Source organism: Xiphophorus maculatus, chromosome 11 (assembly GCF_002775205.1).
Source record: "Xiphophorus maculatus strain JP 163 A chromosome 11, X_maculatus-5.0-male, whole genome shotgun sequence".
In the NCBI taxonomy this organism is placed as follows: domain Eukaryota; kingdom Metazoa; phylum Chordata; class Actinopteri; order Cyprinodontiformes; family Poeciliidae; genus Xiphophorus; species Xiphophorus maculatus.
Genome location: NC_036453.1, coordinates 20,031,519 through 20,048,696, shown reverse-complemented (window position 1 = coordinate 20,048,696; position 17,178 = coordinate 20,031,519). Strand labels below are relative to the sequence as shown.

General features: G+C 38.1%; 4 protein-coding genes across 5 annotated transcripts in view; 1 reads left to right on the top strand and 3 right to left on the bottom strand.

Annotated features, from left to right (window-relative positions):
- The window catches only part of LOC102216841 (pleckstrin homology-like domain family B member 1), a 35,629-nt gene extending 34,138 nt beyond the window's left edge, over positions 1 to 1,491 (bottom strand). Inside the window, exon 1 of the mRNA XM_023342458.1 lies at positions 1,132 to 1,491. The gene's annotated coding sequence lies outside the window, so the exon portion shown is untranslated. The remainder of the gene's footprint in view (positions 1 to 1,131) is intronic.
- A 2,699-nt stretch (positions 1,492 to 4,190) lies between these two features.
- On the bottom strand, positions 4,191 to 8,313 carry LOC102228452 (histone H2AX). The gene is made up of 2 exons (XM_005802900.2): positions 8,234 to 8,313; positions 4,191 to 4,785 (listed from the first exon to the last, which is right to left on the bottom strand). The coding sequence occupies exon 2, from the start codon at positions 4,755 to 4,757 to the stop codon at positions 4,329 to 4,331; it is 429 nt and encodes a 142-aa protein (XP_005802957.1). The 5' UTR covers positions 4,758 to 4,785; positions 8,234 to 8,313; the 3' UTR covers positions 4,191 to 4,328.
- On the top strand, positions 7,661 to 16,311 carry LOC102217096. The gene is made up of 8 exons (XM_014470188.2): positions 7,661 to 8,018; positions 9,176 to 9,402; positions 9,684 to 10,227; positions 10,874 to 11,060; positions 11,281 to 11,520; positions 12,265 to 12,436; positions 12,701 to 12,849; positions 13,021 to 16,311. Exons 1-8 carry the CDS (start codon positions 7,752 to 7,754, stop codon positions 13,110 to 13,112), a joined length of 1,878 nt encoding a protein of 625 aa, XP_014325674.2. The 5' UTR covers positions 7,661 to 7,751; the 3' UTR covers positions 13,113 to 16,311.
- Positions 14,205 to 17,178, bottom strand: part of c2cd2l (C2CD2 like) — a 22,270-nt gene continuing 19,296 nt past the window's right edge. For both annotated transcript variants that reach the window (XM_023342107.1, XM_023342106.1), the window contains exon 15: positions 14,205 to 16,699. In XM_023342107.1, coding sequence (XP_023197875.1) covers positions 16,446 to 16,699 — 254 coding nt within the window. In that variant the 3' untranslated portion in view covers positions 14,205 to 16,445. The remainder of the gene's footprint in view (positions 16,700 to 17,178) is intronic.

Below are 17,178 nucleotides of genomic sequence, written 5' to 3'. Positions count from 1 at the left end.
ATATCACAATTTCAGGTTGGAAATTGCCTCTAAAAGGGGTCAGTTTGGGAAGAGGTGTGGAAGATCAGCAGGTGAAAATAATTATTTTAGTCAAAGAAAATGATTTACACTGAAGTTACAGAGTATCTGTTCTCCTATAAAAACGGGGACTTCCTTGCCCTTAATTGAAGCACTTCCCTCCACACTTAGCTCAAATTGTGCTCCATGTGCCAGCCTTAACAGATGCAAACACAGCCTTTTCTAGATCCTTAACCCTAAACTTAAAAGTCACCAGTTTAAGCTTTTAATGAATGCTAAGGACAAGACAGACCATCTGGGTGAAGGACAGGGTTTACAGATGGGTCACAGATGTTTGTGAGTCGTTCTAGAGCATTACTTTATTTCAATGTGACCAATTTTAGAATTGGAAACAATTCTTATGCTGTGCAGAAACAAATCAAATATTGAAATAAATAACCCAAATAGACGTCTGTACATGTCCTTCAAAGCTTAAGAGTCAGACACATCTAAAGTAAATCATAGAAGCATTCATACTGCTCCAAACTTTTATCACATGTTGCCACATCATGACCAGAAAGGGATTATGCTGTGGAGGTAAGTACAAAACGATTCTGGGTGATAACCTTCAGCTTGTGTTGGAGTTTCACTTTCCAGTGGGACAACAACTCTAAAAATGCAGCCAGAGCTGCAATCAAATGGCTTAGATCAAAGCATATTTATGTGTTAAATTGACCGCCTCTGCCACATGTGCACCTCGCATTCCCTTCAGAGAAATACTTCACCGCACTGTAATTCCACCAAATCGCATTACTAGTTTCCTAAGCCCCAAAGCCAGCCAGATCTCTCACGCAACGAAAAGTTCCCATTCACAAAGCCAGCTGGGTTTGACTTCTAATCTGTTCTAAGCCACATGACTCCCACCTGTGCCCACTCTCCTGAAAAATTACTGGACAAAATGTTTGCTAGGAAAGACAGTGATGGAAAACTGAAACCCTGGAAGTGATAAAGATGAATCTAAACGCCACATAATATACAAGTAGTGAGGATAAACAGTAATTATGACTTTAGCACTTTGCATCGTACGCACTCGCACAGCACAAAAGCACATTTCTTTTTTTAAACTTTAATTACCCGAGTTGGGAAAGAAAGTTTTCTTTCCTGAAGAGAGATTCGACCCAAAGATTAAAGACGTGAAGTGGGGCATCTTTCCAAAACGTCATGTGAAAAGTCTCCCAGTCGTCTGAGGGACGGAAACATGCTGTTCTCTCTTCGCTGCTGCTCACTTGCTTTCAAAGTGAATGTTTTGATGCGCCTCCACACATCCGAGGTCCATCCCTCCTTCCATCCTTCTTTCTCTCCCGGGTTATTGTTACCTTCTCTATTTAATTTACGTAGCTACCTATAGTACTTAAAAGGTTGAATTGAACATATATTTTGTGAAACCATCTTGATATAAAGGGATGAACTTTTCTTCCGTTTAGAGAGCAGAATGGGAAGAGGCAAAAAACATCAAATTTGATTTTTCCTTCTATAGTTTGTTTAGTTTTTCATCCTCAGACATAAAATATGTGCCTAACGTATCCCTTGTGATGTGACAGAAATAGCATGAAATTACCAACATTTCCTTCAGCCACAAACTGCAGGGAAGAAAAAACAAGACGGTTAAATTTAAGAGCCACTGCAGTGAGTGAAGCCTTGGTTCACAGGCAGGCTTTTTTTTTTTTTAGCCTAGATGTTGGTGTTGGACACGTTGTCAAGGGTCGGGGTAATTGGTTCAGCCTGTCTGGGTTCAATTCAGACTTGTTGCGTCATGCTGCTTATTTTTGCCAGCCAGTGACAAAACCAGACAAAGGAGAGAAAGAGGTGGATGAATCTCTGAGTTGTAGTAGAAACATCTGTGACATAATCTCATATTTTAAGGTTCCTTGCAACATAGTAGCGTCAGCTTAAAAAATAGTTTGATCCAATGGGTGGTTTTTATTTTTATTGTTTAATTTTCCATAAAGGTTCTTTGAGACATTTGACTGTTGGACAGTAAACGTTCTTCAGCTGCTCATCTCATAGGAAACAGTCAGCCCCTAGTGGCAGACCATGTGATCTGCATTTCACTATCATAATACATTTTCTCCCTATCAATACAAGTAAAACACCTTATTCTGGCATATAATTATTTGAACAGATGAATGTGACACCTTAAAACATCTGGAAATTGTACCCAAGGATGAACTAGACTTGTGGGGGTCTTATCCTCCTGATCTCTTCAATGATTTCAATAGATTTTTTTCAAAATAAAGACTATATTTTTTAGCATGTCAGCTTAAGCAATTGCATGTTTATCAGTTCTTCACCTAATTGCTTAAAATATCTAAAAAAATCTCTTGTTCTTGGACTTATCAAATTGAAACAAATTTGATCATTCTAATTGATGTAAACTAGGGAATATTTGATTTATATTCAGTGAAAAAAGAAAGAAAATGCACAGGTGGTTATCGAGTTATTGTGTCATGCAACAATGACAGCATAATTATGTGATTCACATAAAAATCATTAGATTATGAGAAATCATCTGAAAAACCTGCAGTTCATGTTGCACAACTCAAATTAGGTGCAAACCCCATGTTTTAGAACCACTGTGCTAACTAAAATCCACAAAAGGTGGCAGTAACAAGTTATATTTAATAACTTCTTGGATGCTTCGTATTATCACTGGACGTTTACCCTCTTTTAATATATACGTTATCAACTCTTAAGTATTAGTTTTATAAATTTTACACTGAAAAAACTTATTTGGAAAAGGTTTTCTTCTGCCTGAATTTGTTATTTTGTAATTATGTTTTTTGCATATAAATATTCTTTTCGTTTTAGACTTTAAAATACAAAAACTATACATACAACTTTATATTTTTGTTACTCTGAGGACATCATTTTTAAATATTTGATCAGCTGTTGTGATGAAGTATTCAGTACTTGAGTAGACCTTTTGCAAAATACTTTTTTACTTCAAAGAAATGCCACTCTTACTGAGGTACAAATCTTGGGTTCTCTACCAACCTCAGTTTTTTCTAGGTTAAATTGCTTGTATTAGAATTGAATACTGGGCCCATTTGTCTTCTTGTGAACTGATAGCATGATCTAAAAGAACTGAACTGACACGTAACCGGTTTTTATGTTTGTGGTGGTAAACAAGCTGCAGATGTTTGTGTTCTTCGCATGCAACAAGGAAACACCTGGAGATGCGTACAGATCCGTTAAAACATGTTTTGTTGGCTTTAACCGCAAAGTCAGAAAGAGTCATTCAATTCAGATAGCATGTGGAACATAAAATTTAAACATGTATTGAACCCAATTAACCCGGTTTTGACTTAGGTTTCCTTCCAAGGGTGTCCAGAGTCAGTCCTTGAGGGCCAGCATCCTGTATGTTTTAGTTCTCTCCCTGGTTTAATGCACCTGGATCAAATGATGGCTTGTTAGAAGGCCTATGAAGAGCATTAACATGCTGAAAAGGTTGTTGGAACCACCAGGGAGAAAACTAAAACGTGCAGGATGCTGGCCCTCGAGGACTGACTTTGGGCACCCTTGCACCTTAAGTTTGCATAATCAGAAGACATCAAATTAAACGAAATATCCAGACACCAAAAACTTAAGCCAAAAAAATTGCAATTATTGCAAGAACATTTTTCAATTAAGGATAAAAGGGTATTTAAGTTGATTTTTAATTTATGCAGTCATACCAACAATGTTAGCTTGTTTCATTATGCTATCTAATTGCAAAACTAGGTTCCATATTAGATAGTTCTGAACCAAACTTTATCTTAAAATTTAAAGAAAAGATCTTTTATTTTAGCTTAGTCAGACTCCAGATTTCCAAAGGGCTTTGAAAACAAACCTAAACACTTTGTGCCATGGAATTCCTGCTGCCCTCAAAAACAACTCCCTACTAACGAGACTGAAGTAAAGTCCATCCCTTTAAAATACATTTCAGCTAGAACAGACACCAGAAAGTATCACAGTAAGATTTCAATATTTACCTTCCAAAGCTGTACAGTCAGCAATTCAATTCCCAACTGTTTACATTAGAAAGGACCATAGTGCTAACCAGGCTAACTGATTAGCTTCCCCCAGCATTTTTATTGCTAGGACTAGCAGTAGCATCAGCTACTTTGAGGGCAACAAGTACTATATAAACCAAATTGGAAAAAAATCGTCTTTATTAAATAGACAAGGCAAATCGTGCGAGGCAAGACAGTAGTTAAACGGAAAAGTCGCTCTTATGAGTGGATGGGTGGCCCTTAAAAGGGCCTTTGGTTTTGCAGTCATTAACCAGCTGGCTAGTACTCTTGAGACTGAGAGGAGGCCTTCTTTCCCGCTTTCCCGGAGCTAGGAGCGGACTGACCGGTCTTCTTTGGCAGCAGCACGGCCTGGATGTTAGGCAGGACCCCGCCCTGAGCGATGGTCACGCCGCCGAGCAGCTTGTTGAGTTCCTCGTCGTTGCGGACGGCCAGCTGGAGGTGCCGGGGGATGATGCGGGTCTTCTTGTTGTCTCTAGCCGCGTTGCCAGCCAGCTCCAAGATCTCGGCAGTTAGGTACTCGAGAACGGCGGCAAGGTAGACCGGGGCTCCGGCACCCACTCTCTCGGCGTAGTTTCCCTTGCGGAGGAGACGGTGGACACGGCCCACGGGGAACTGGAGACCGGCACGGGAGCTGCGGGTCTTAGCCTTAGCGCGGGCCTTGGCTCCAGTTTTTCCTCTTCCAGACATCTTCTTGCTGCTTCTTCAAGTTGCAGAACTGTAAAGGTAGTTCAAACGATAAGGAAAAAAAAGGTAGCGATGACCTGGATATAAACCTCACTTTGATCCCGCCCCTTACTGTGATTGGTTGCTATGGGCAGATAGTCTTAGTTCATTGGATCTGAAAGGTCAACCCCAATAGAAAATCAATAACAATTGGCCTATCACTTCTTACATTAGACCAATGGAGATGAGTGTTGATGGATGATCAAAAGCGATTGGTTAGTTGTTTCCCTCCCTATTGTCAGTGGATGAACTGTTTGGGGTGGACACAAAAAACCAATCAAGTGACTTCCCTCCAGCTTTAAACTTTTGGCGCTGTTGTAAAATTCCGCGTGGAAATAAATTCACTTTGAGGGCAACTCAAAAACTTATAGTAATTTTTAAAATAAATTATGTTCAGCTGGAAAAAATACGGCCTTTGTGTTTCATTTCTGTTTCCATTAAAGTCCAATTTGTTACTGAACTCTTGTTCACAATACTAAGTAATAAAATATTTTTTAGAAGTAATTCTGACTAATAAGCATAAATAAATCCACACACCTGTGTATATATATGTTTTGCATTAAGAAAAAATATTTTGATTACAATCCTTCATCTGTTCCCTTTCCCCACATGTTAACATGTTGCAGTAATGTATTTTAGTGGGATGATCCTTCTATGTTGTAGATCTACACAGAGTAGTGCATATCTGTGATGTGGTATAAAAATGATACTTTATTTTATTATTTTTTCATATATTGTCCTTTATGGCCCCATAGCTGATGGAAAGGCTTTAAACATGACGCCTCATGACTTTATTCTGAGCTCTCTTCAGTAAATACTAGGCTTTTTTAGGTGCTGGAATATGCATTGTTTTGAGCACAAATGTCTTTGAGAAATTTTCCTTACACAACACTTGTAAACATTACAGTAACTTATTACATTTACACAAAATCCAAATAAAAAATGTGGGTTATGAAAGGGTGTGTGGGGTTTGCACATTTGTGCAAGAAACTGTGTGTTACTCATGTTCCTATATAGAGAGAAATATGCATTACTGTTCTGTAATTACCTTTGAAATTGTACTTTTTCAGGGTAATGTACGAAACATTTTTGGGAATCCAGCAAATATTGGGGGTTCCAAACAAATGAAAAAAATTGTATAGCCTATATTTGCTCTTTTAGCCTTTGTGTGAAACTTCACGTTTCTATTTTCACAATACAATAATTTAGGATGAAGGGATTGGAAGGAAAATAAAAAGCACATCCCATTATTCTCAAGTAATTAAAACCACTATTTATAGTAAAGTGTGGTTCAGCAAAATCCAGAATCACTTGTTTTCTTACAAGGAGAAACAGATGAACTGTGTTTTGTAGAATAGTGTTTTTTATAAGGACTTTGAATGTTCACCACAGGGTTGTGACAAATGCATGAAGAGCAGAACACTGTGAGGCCAGGTCAGAATCAGAATGACAAGAGGTCTGAAACAACTCTGCAGAGGTGAAACAGCCAATGATCTCACACATGTAAAGAGACCTTCTCAACGGAAAGCATCAACCTCTGCTGAGGCAAACAAAGAAACGTCTTTCACAGCAGGTTTGAAACAGAGATCTGTACCCCTCACCCACTCTAGCCTTGCAGCAACACCTCCTTCCTGTCATCTTCTGATAATAGAAATGGCTGGTAACTGGCTCCAGTGAGAATTTACATCTGATGAAATAAACATTGTTCTTTATTACTGGATGAACTTTGTTTTCAATATGCTGTTTGTCAGTAAAAAAAAGAAAAGTGAAATCAAAATCCCAAACTATCTCACTTTTGTCAACATGAGCTACTTGGTCACTAAACGTAATGATACAGTATTTTAATGTGCATGTCTTCTGTATCTTAATGACCTGTAAAAATGAAACGCATGAAATATGTTGCAACGTCCAGCATATTTTACTTGAATCATGTGATAGAAATGTAAAAATTGAGACAAACATTTGTATTCAGCCCTTCAGAATCAATATTTTGTTGAACAGCATTTTAACTACAGGTTAGCAGCTTTTAACTTTGACTTTTTTGGATATCCTTCTTTGCAGTTTAGGCTTGGTCAGATTGGATGGAGAGCATGAGTGAACATCAGTTTTCATGTCCTGCCACATATTCTTTACAAATGGACGTTGACTAGCCCATTCTAACACAGAAACGTTTTCTTCTAAACCTTGAAAGGGGCATTATTATGTGTTTTCCAGCCAATTGAATATTTTTATTCAATTGGCTGGAATTGAATAATTGTTGGCTGGAATTGAGTAATTCCACACAATCAAATAACAATGTTACCTACCGCCGTTATACGAATGAAAAAATATTGACTTTGTAACGGCTTAAAATTGGGCCTCTGTCTCTTTAACAAAGTATTGTTTTGCACATCTGACTGGTTGCCACGGGAGATTAAAGGATTTCTCAACTCATGAAAGAATCAAAGCAACACTCCAGGTATGTTTTTGATGAGGTAATAATATAATGTGATGTAAAGCTCATAAATGTCAATTTTACACAATACCGCCACTTTAACGAAGTGAAAAGTTATTTTAAGCTAACATCAGATGAGAGATCATAAACTCTTGTAAAATTTTATATATGTATTATTTTTCAGTGGAAGACTGAGCAAAATAAATCTTTTTTAGCTTTATATCATGTCATAATGTCTAGAGAGTTGCTTTGATTCAGTTATGCTGTGTGAGGAATCCTTGCATCTCCCAGTGGCAGCCATTCGGGGGTGCCCTAACGCCGCCTTTTCCCCCAAAGCTCCGCCTCGGAGCTTTCAGTCTCCAAGCCGAGCTTTCTCCCCCACGAAGCTCCCCTCCCCCACGGCTCCCCCACGTGGCTCCACCAAACTAGCTGCAACAGCAATGAGCAAACACCCGGTGGAACTGCGCATCTGCGGTGCTCAACATTCAAACCGCTTCCCAGTCCAGTCCTTTGCGGATTAGGAAATGCCTCATTGGAGGAAATGCGTTCTTGGATGCGAGGGAGACTACCCTCTTTTTACGCTTCCCAAGGATGCCACGATTCGCCAGAAATGGTTGGACTTTATTTTTGGAGACTTCCCTCCTCCGAAAAAGAACTGGTATATTTGTGCGAGGCACTTTACTGATGACAGCTTTCTAAACAAAGGCCTGTTTGATAAAGGACTGATAGGAAGATTGTCACTATTAGACCATGCAATACCAACCAGGCTTAAACCGTTTGAGTGGGGACAGGTAAGCGAAACAACAACTCACATTGTTTTGCTATTATTTTTGAACGTAATCTTAGTTGTAACTAAGATTACAATGTGTATCCTGGAGCTGTCTTACTACCAGGCGGAAACGTCTTGTACTCGCTCCGGTTTGGGTCTTTACATGGGATCATTCGCATAAAGTTCTGCTATATCCAGATAGTTGCCATTTTATATAAAATAAAAACGATATCATACCATGCTGCTTCTTTGTAGGACAAAATACAGCGTAGCGAAGAATGGCAACTGCATGAAGAGGCTTTGTTGTGATGACGTGAGGAAGGGGGGAGGGGAGTGGGGGGATTAGAAACGGTAGGAGGTTCTTAAAGAGACAGTGGACAATTTCAAGGCGTTAGATATTTTCCTTCAACAGCCCTTATTTGACGAGGCTAAAGTTGGCTTCCGATTTGGGAAACGGCTAAAGAGCGATTCCACTTAATTTTCACTGCCTTTGATCATTTTTAATCTGCTCTATAAAAGTACAACACCTACCATTCTGCACGGATTGCAAGAAACCAAGTTTGTGATTTATGAAACCTTGACTGGAATAAAGGGTGATTCAGCACTTATGAATCTGGATGACACTACTGTGATGAAGAAAAAATGAGAAAGCAGAAAGTTAAAAGTTGAAATAACAACAAATAATGCAAATTTCAGAGAATTCAATTGTAGTGTGTTTCAGATGCTTAAAAGGTGCTTAAATTGCACTAATACTACCCTTTTCTGAAGTTTCACAAATCAAATAAAGATTTCACAAATCACAAGCTTGGTTTTAAATATTCTGCAATCAGTGCACAATAATCTAGTCCAGGTTTGAAGTGCATAGTGGTTGTAGTGAACAGTTACGTGGGATGATTGCTCTTCAACCATTTCTTGAATCAGAAGCTGCAACCGGAAGCCAACTTCAGCTTCATCAAATACCGCATGGTTGAAGAAAAATGTATGACAACTTGAAATTGTTCCCTGTCTCTTTAAGAGCCTCCTTCTCTTTCCAATGTATTGCGTCATCAATATATTGTTTAGCTATGATTACTGTTGTCGTTGTTGGTATTGTTTTTCTTATTTGGTAAGATGTTTCGTTTCATTCTGTTTTCAGTAATTGGTGCATAGGCCCACCACCTGTTTCTCCCCTGTACACAGGGCACACCTGTCTCCAGATCGGTTGGGACTTCCTGTGTAGTAGAGATGAAGTCCCAAGGAACATCCACAACACCACAGACTGCAGAAATTGGTATTCAGTGTATGCTTCTGACTCCCACCCTAGATGACCAGGACAGCAACGGCCCTGAAAGTGATGAGGAACCTGAGACTGATGAGGAGGACCCGGACTGGGCACCTGGTGCAGAAGAGTCTGAGGATGAGGACTTGTATGTTGGTTTCATAGACCCTTTTCAAGTAAAATGATATTTCTATTATTTATTTCTCATCAATACTACTAATGTAATATTGTCGCAACTGTTCTTACTAATGAGCAATGTTGAACAGACACAAAAACCTATTGCCTAAGAAATACAATTCTGCCTTGAAAAAGGTTTTGGGAAGACAAACTTGCATGATTAGCGTGACTAATATACATATTCAATGTTGTCCCAGCACTACCTACAATCAATTTTAAACAGATTTATTTATTTATTTTTTAATGTTGCAGCGACCTCGAAGACGTGGCCGAAACCTGCCCAGCGGCGGAGCGTAAATTCATTGTCTTTGAAAGTTGTTTGAGGACGCTGTTCGCTGTGTGTGTCGTCTGCTCCGGGGCCTGCACAGTGACGATGAAGCAGATCATGGGCACCATGGTGGCCGTGAGCAGTGTCTGCAAGAGGACAGACGGACACACCCGGGTGTGGTACAGCCAGCCGGCCCACAACAGCATGCCGGTGGGCAATTTGATGATGGCGGCAGCCACCTTATTCAGTGGGTGTTCACCAACAATTGCCCTGAACCTTTTCCGACACATGAGTGTTGGAATCTACAGTTTGAAGACGTTTTTCAGTCTGCAGCGCTGCTATTTGGTCCCTGCTATTCAAAGGGTTTGGAACACCAAGCAGCAGGCCATGATTATGAAGAGAAAGGGAACGCCACTAAGACTGGGCGGAGATGCTCGCTGCTGCTCATCAGGGCATACAACCAAGTATGGCAGCTATTCCTTAATGGATATGAATACTGGTGTGGTGCTCACCACCCATCTAGTGGAGGTATATTCTTTTTTTTTATTCAAAATGACAATGCCTATGTAGAGGAGACGTCATCAAAAACTATATCTATCATTATGCAGAGAGACTCCTCTTACTGCAACCCAGAAAAGGAAATAGAACGAACTTAGAATCCAGAAAGAAATCTTCCAGAACAGCAACATTTAGTTTTTATTATTACTTATAAACTGTGGAGTACTCATTACTTTTACAAATTTAGAGGACAAGTCCAGAGAATATACTTACTTATACTTATCTAGCAACCCAGAAGTCCAGAGGATACTTACTTACTTACACTTATTTAGCAACCCAGGACAGGGATTAGAACAAACTTAGAATCCAGAAAAACTACTTTAGCAATTACTTTTTAGACTCCTGTTCTTCCAGCCCAGAAAAGAAATTAGACCAGAGGATACTTACTTATACTTATCTACCAACCCTGAACAGGAGTACCTAGTTTACATACTTTAAATCAACATTAGATTCTTTTTCTTCTTTTGCTCTTTCCTTTGGTTTGTTATTTTGTTTGTATTTCATTTTAATTCCTGTAAAACACTTTGTATTGCCTTGCTGCAGAAAATGTCCTATAGAAATAAAATTACCTTTACCTTTATTATGGATTATTTCCAATCTTCTTTGTGTCTTTCAGTGCAATGAAGTGCAGAGCAGCGCAGCAGTGGAGTTGGAGGGCCTGAAACAGGGGATCCGCTTCCTGGAGCAACATGGCCTCACTATAGCTGAACTCATCACAGACAGACATATGCAGGTCTGCAAATGGGTCAGAACGGAAAAGCCCGACATCAGACAGCGGTTTGACGTATGGCACGTTTCCAAGGGTGAGCTCTGTGGTTCAAAACAAATTTGATAAGCAAATGCTTTGTCCTGAATACTGAGACAACATTGATGTGATTCAACCAGTTGCTACTGACACCCAAAACTAGTTGTTCACATGCAAAAGGTGGACCATCAGCGTAACGGCAAACCATTAATGTCCTGATGGTCGATCTCTGTTCTGATGGAAAAGACGGGTAACATCACATTGGCTATTTTTTGCAGGCATCTTCAAAAAACTTGTGGCAGTGGCCAAAAAGCCAGGCTGTGCTTCAGTGGGGCTGTGGGCTCAGTCTATCTCCAACCATCTGTGTTGGACAGCAGCCACCAGCGGTGGAGACGCAGACATGGCTGTGCAGAAATGGACTTCTGTGGCTCGTCACGTCTGCAACATCCACGAGGGCCACGGCGACATGTTCCCGCGGTGCGAGCACGGACAGATGAACAGACAGTGGGTGGAGAACGGTGGGTAGTGCAGGCAAATAATGCAACTTTCATATTATCAGAAAAAAATACCGTAGCAGGTTCTTAAGTGCTTAAAGAGTAGCATATAAAAGATAGATATGCATGGCTGAAATGGTTAATCAGAATAATCGTGGTAGTTATTGTTAATAATTGTCTGAAAAAGTTGTAATTAATTGTTAATTGGAGTATACAGACTCAAACGAAGCCATTTCGCTGAAAGAAAAACATACTGAAAGCAGTAATTAAGCCAAAACTGTATAAAAACTATATGCATAAATAAAGCTTTTTGTAAATATGTTCTACCCAGAACTCCTACGTAGTTTTAGCTTCATCTGATTGAAATTCTGTAAAAATCAAAAGCTCCTATTATGCATCTTTTGCTATCCAATTATTAATCGGTTAGTGCAACAATTAGTCTATTAATCTACAAATGATCAAGTGTTCACTATAGGAATGCTCTGTTACTGCATTTTAGGCAGTAAAATATTTATTTTCTTTTTTGAAAACGTAATTCAATTACTTGTTTATTTGCGTCTTCATTTATTTCCAATATTGTATAAAATAAGATTAATGGCTCAAATGAAAAATCTGCAGAATGTGCCAAGTTTTTTAGCCGATTAATGATCTCAATAATAAATTACTACACCAATCTTTAGTTGCAGCCTTACATTGAATGGACTTCCATTAAATTCTTACTATGAGCTTGTATAAGATCCCTAATGTCTGCATGTTGTGTGTCGACAGGCAGCAGAGCACAGAAAGAAATCCAGGCGGTTGTCCAGAGCTCCAGGCTGCTGGCGGACGTCCGTCAGCTGTCCCCTCCAGAGCAGACGTCGTACTTGCAGTCTTTTCATAACGTCGTCTGCTTCTTCGGAAGTAAACAGGGGCATTTCCTTCGTCCCTCACTGGAAGCAAAGTATGCTCACTGTTTGTTCAGACAAATAAATAGATAAGTAGATGGGTAAATAAGAGCAGATGGTCATTTTGTGAATATGTTGCTTGACAAAAAGTAATTTTATATACAAATGCATCTACAAATATTAGAATATTATGAAAAAATGGAAACTAATTCTTGTAATTTAGATGATTTTTGCTTTGAAATAAAAAAAAGTAATATCTGATTCAACTTCTTTATTGTATCCTAACTTTTGTGAGATGCACCTGTATGTTGTGCTTGCAGACTGATTTTGGCAGCTCTCCACTTTAACGAGAACATGGCAAATGAGCAGGCCAGGAAACAGGACAGGGCTCAGCGGTGGAAGGTGTCCTATCCAAAGTTTAAGAAAGGTGGCGCTGTGGTTCGGCCTGTGAAGGAGTCTCACACATATGGTGAGTTTAATTCTTTAGTTTGCAACAAGATATCCAAAGGAAAATCTTGCATGAATCATTATTTGGAGCTTATTTGTGTGTCTGCCACATATGGTAGTCAATATTTTTTTTCTTTTTGGGAATATGATTTTGACTTTTATCCATAATGCTTCTATTGTCCTGTCATTCCAGACTATGTCAGACACCTGATGGAGCTTGTGTGGCAGATGCGGCTGGAGGTTCCCTTCTATGAAGACATAGATACAGAAACTTCTGTTTCTTAGCTCTGGTTGTGCGTTTAGGGTCGTTGTCTTACATTTGTTTCCAGCTTAGATCAAATTTGCTCTTCTAGTTCTGCTTGTTTTAAACTCTATAATTTTTCCCATCAACTCTGACCCACTTCCATAACCAGGTTAACGAAAAGCAAGTCCAATGTATGATGCTGCCACCACCATGTTTTGCTCTTAGAGCGTTGTGTTCAGGGTGATGTGCTGTGTTAGTTTTCCTTCATAAAGGTCAGAAAGTTACATTATTGGCTCTTATTACATTTAAGGTATTTTGGACTTTTATTTAGGTTTATAAGAGTAATGGGGGCTGAATACAAATGCTGGCAATCGTTCACATAATTTTGTAGCTAAAAAGTTGCAAATCTACATTTAATTTTCTCTAAGTTTCACGATTATGCACATATAAAATCATGTTAAATCCTAGAAATGCACTTAGGTTTCTAAGTAAGTGAAACCTTATTTATATATCATCTCTCAAGACACAAAATCAGAAAGTGCTTCACAACAGTCAGTAATGCATAAAAAAGACAAATAGTAATAATAGTAAAGAAAAGAAAAGCAGATTTAAATGTGTTTCTAATTGACTTAAAATAGAACTGGAAATCCAGTTTTGCAAAACTGCTGCAGTAAATTGAGAAAATGTAAAAAATTCTAGGGTTATTAATACCTTTACAAAGCACTATACAGTATGTCCCAATAAACAGCATTTACTGTTAAAGATAAAATAAAATACAAATTCTTTCATAGAAAAAAAAACCCCAAACAAACTTCTGGAACAAAATGCAAAAACAACTTGATGTTTGAAAAATAATTTATTTGCAATAAATTAGATTTTTAAAGTACGATAGAGTTCATATGTATCCTAAAATTTAAAGCCACTGATTTACATAAACGTCACATTTTTATTTAGTCTTGCAGAGTTACCTTGAGAGAATGAAGTGGCTTTTCTTACGTTGTTACACATTTTAATTTAATCATACTTATTTTTTACAGCATGTTTCTCAGACAGCAGTGGCTCCAGCTTTGGGATCCTTTAACATTGCTTCTGGTGGGTGAGGAAAAAAAATATCTGGATATTTAATTATTTAATTTGTTTTTTTCTGATGTCGCAAAATTATTGCAGTCACTTCAAAGGTTTTCTGAAAAACAGCTGAAATCCTGTACAGTGTGGTGCAGCAGTTTTCCTCCTAATGTACAGTTACTAATAATTGAATTTCCAGCCCTGAGTGCAGTCCCTCTGCTTCCACACAAAATCACATTCCATGTTCACTTTGCCTGAGCTAAGCCACCTTGAACGCTTTCCAAACGCTTTTGACAGTTTTGCAAATACTCATCATTAATAAAAATTATCTGAATCTTTTTAACAGTGATTTTGATTTTTGCTTTTTGTCTGGGTGGACTGATGTAACAATCAGATTCAATAATATTTTAAAACAACCTTGAATTTGTGCAGGATTTTGTCTAATCCACACAGGGACGACATTAGATATTCAGTCTCGTATATCATACACCTTCACTGATATTTGATTAAATGACACCATCCAATTTTTTAGTTACTAAAAAGCTTCTGGTGTAATTCTGGCTGAGTTTGTGACCACGCTTTACAAAAATTGGTTGGTTTCTTGTCACATTCTTGGCTTTTAATCAAGCTAAATAATTTTCTATGCGCTTAAAGTTGGGAATTTCCACTACCAACTAGTTTTAATGAGTGTTTGGGACTATTGTCTTGTTGGAACTCCAAACTGTACCCTAGACTGAGCAATCCAGCCTAAAATATTACCTCAAATAAAAAAAATTATAAAAGTTTACATTGTTCAAGCACAATCCGGTGCAGGTTTTTCATAAACAGGCAACAGTAATGTAATTATTTACAAGAACATGAATCAGAAAAAAAGAAGCATCTGCTGAAAGTGGGCAGCTTCAAACGCCACTGAAATTAGCTTCTGTCTATATGAACAAGCTAATCACATGCTTGATAAAAGTTTCATGATTAAAGACAAAACTGTTTGTTTAGCGGCTAGTGGTGCTTGTACCTGAAATCAGCTGGTAGATGGTTTAGATGCAGAAGTTGGTTGTGGAATAGAGGAAGTAAGTTCTGATGGAGTCCCAACATTAATGGACCGCCATGTTTAAGAGGCAAGTCTGCAGAAAGAATTCAACTAACTCAATAGAGAGCTATTGAAGACTGGAGGTATATATATATATATATATATATATATAGATAGTGTATATATATATACACTTGATATTCTGTGGATTACAGCATCAAATCCAAAGTTTTTAAACAATTTCATTCAGTAAAATTGCTTTAATTATGATTATTATCCCACCCTAAAAAATCATAATGATATTTAATGCCAATAAGAAAATCAAAACTTCTGACTGGCCACAATGTGATAATAAAATAGTGTGGATTTTCTGTAGAGAATTATTGTACGTAGAGCTATTTAACACAGAGCAAGTAGTGTTGTTGCACAACAATGAAAGTATTTACAGCAATGAAATCCCTTTGAGTGCCTGACCATTTAAAACTAAATTCAGAATGAATAAAATTATTGCCCAGCATAAAAAGTCTGTCTGAACCTTCAAAGACAAACCTAACATATGATATCCCACAGAAAACAACTACATAAAAACAAAATTATTATAAATGCTATATCTTTTTTGATTTAGGGTATAAGATAAAACATGAAACAAGATTTTTTTTTTAAGCAGATATACCAGAAATCTATCTCAGCTGAACTGTGCTGTGCATTTATGTTACCTAAATGAATTTAAAAAGAAATTTGCATAGAAAGCACACCTGTTATTAATTTACAGAGTAATGCAACTAGAATGACTTGGTTTTGGCAGAAGAAAATAAATAGCATTTAAGAGACACGCATAATAATAAATTATATTTTTACAACTTTCAAAATTTGACATGTGCCATTAAAAAAAAAAGCAGAGAACCTCAGTCCAAAGTGCATCCAGCAACGTCACACTGGCGAGTTTACATAATTATATAGTTTTAGAGTATTTCCATCACCCGTCTTAATCAAACAGAGTCGTTTGTGTTTAAATAGGGATAAGAAAAAAATCCCCTACAGCGATTGTTTTCACTGAGCAGCAGACCTCTCGTCAAAGAAAACCGAGTTCACCAACCCATTTTAGATTAATCTCATGATTTTTTTTTTTTTTTTTTGTACTGAAGGAGTACAAGAATCATTTCAGAGAGTTTTCCTTCCAGAAACATCCTTCCTTCAGGAAGTGCAGGTTGTAACCCACTGGGATTGTCAGCTTGTTAAGGGCTGATCACAGAGCCTTTGATATTCCCTTTCATGATTATAATCAATTATCCACAGAGCTCGCTCCTCCGTTGGTAGCAGCAGCCTTGCCTTTCGATTTGCCGGACGAGCGGAAGGAGAAGCGCTTGATGATGCGCCGGGAGAAGCTGCCAGACTTTTTGCGAGTGGGGCCCGTGGCCGGGGCTGCAAAGTTATTGCCCATGTTGGAGATGTCCTCGTGGGACTGGCTGAGACAGGGCTCCTTTTCTCTGTGTCTTCTGCGGAACAGCAGCTTGGAGCCGCTCTGGAGGAAGCCCACTGCAGAAAGCGGAGGAAAACACATCACTCACCCACAGAGCTACATAATAACCAGCTGATTCCTGACATAAACCCTTCGTTGATTTAATTTATTAGCACTAATTATGCTTGCTGAACAGGCAATTTAATCTGGATTCTGCACATGTTGCACTACAGCCTCTAGAGGGCAGTATTTGCTCAACCAGACTTCTGTAAACTATGATTGGTTAAATGAAGTCAGCGTTATGTAGAGGTACCAAAAATTACACTCACGCAAGAGTAAAACTACTTTGACATATTTTTACTCTATTAAAAGTAAAAAGTAGCCATCCAAGAAATTACTTAAGAGTAATAAAGTATTTGGTAAAACATCTACTCAAGTACTGAGTAATTGATCAAATTATCAATTATCATTTAATATTTAAAAATAACATTATCAGATGAACCAAAATGTAAAGTTACGTGGAAATGTTGGTATTTTAAGGACCAAAATGACAATT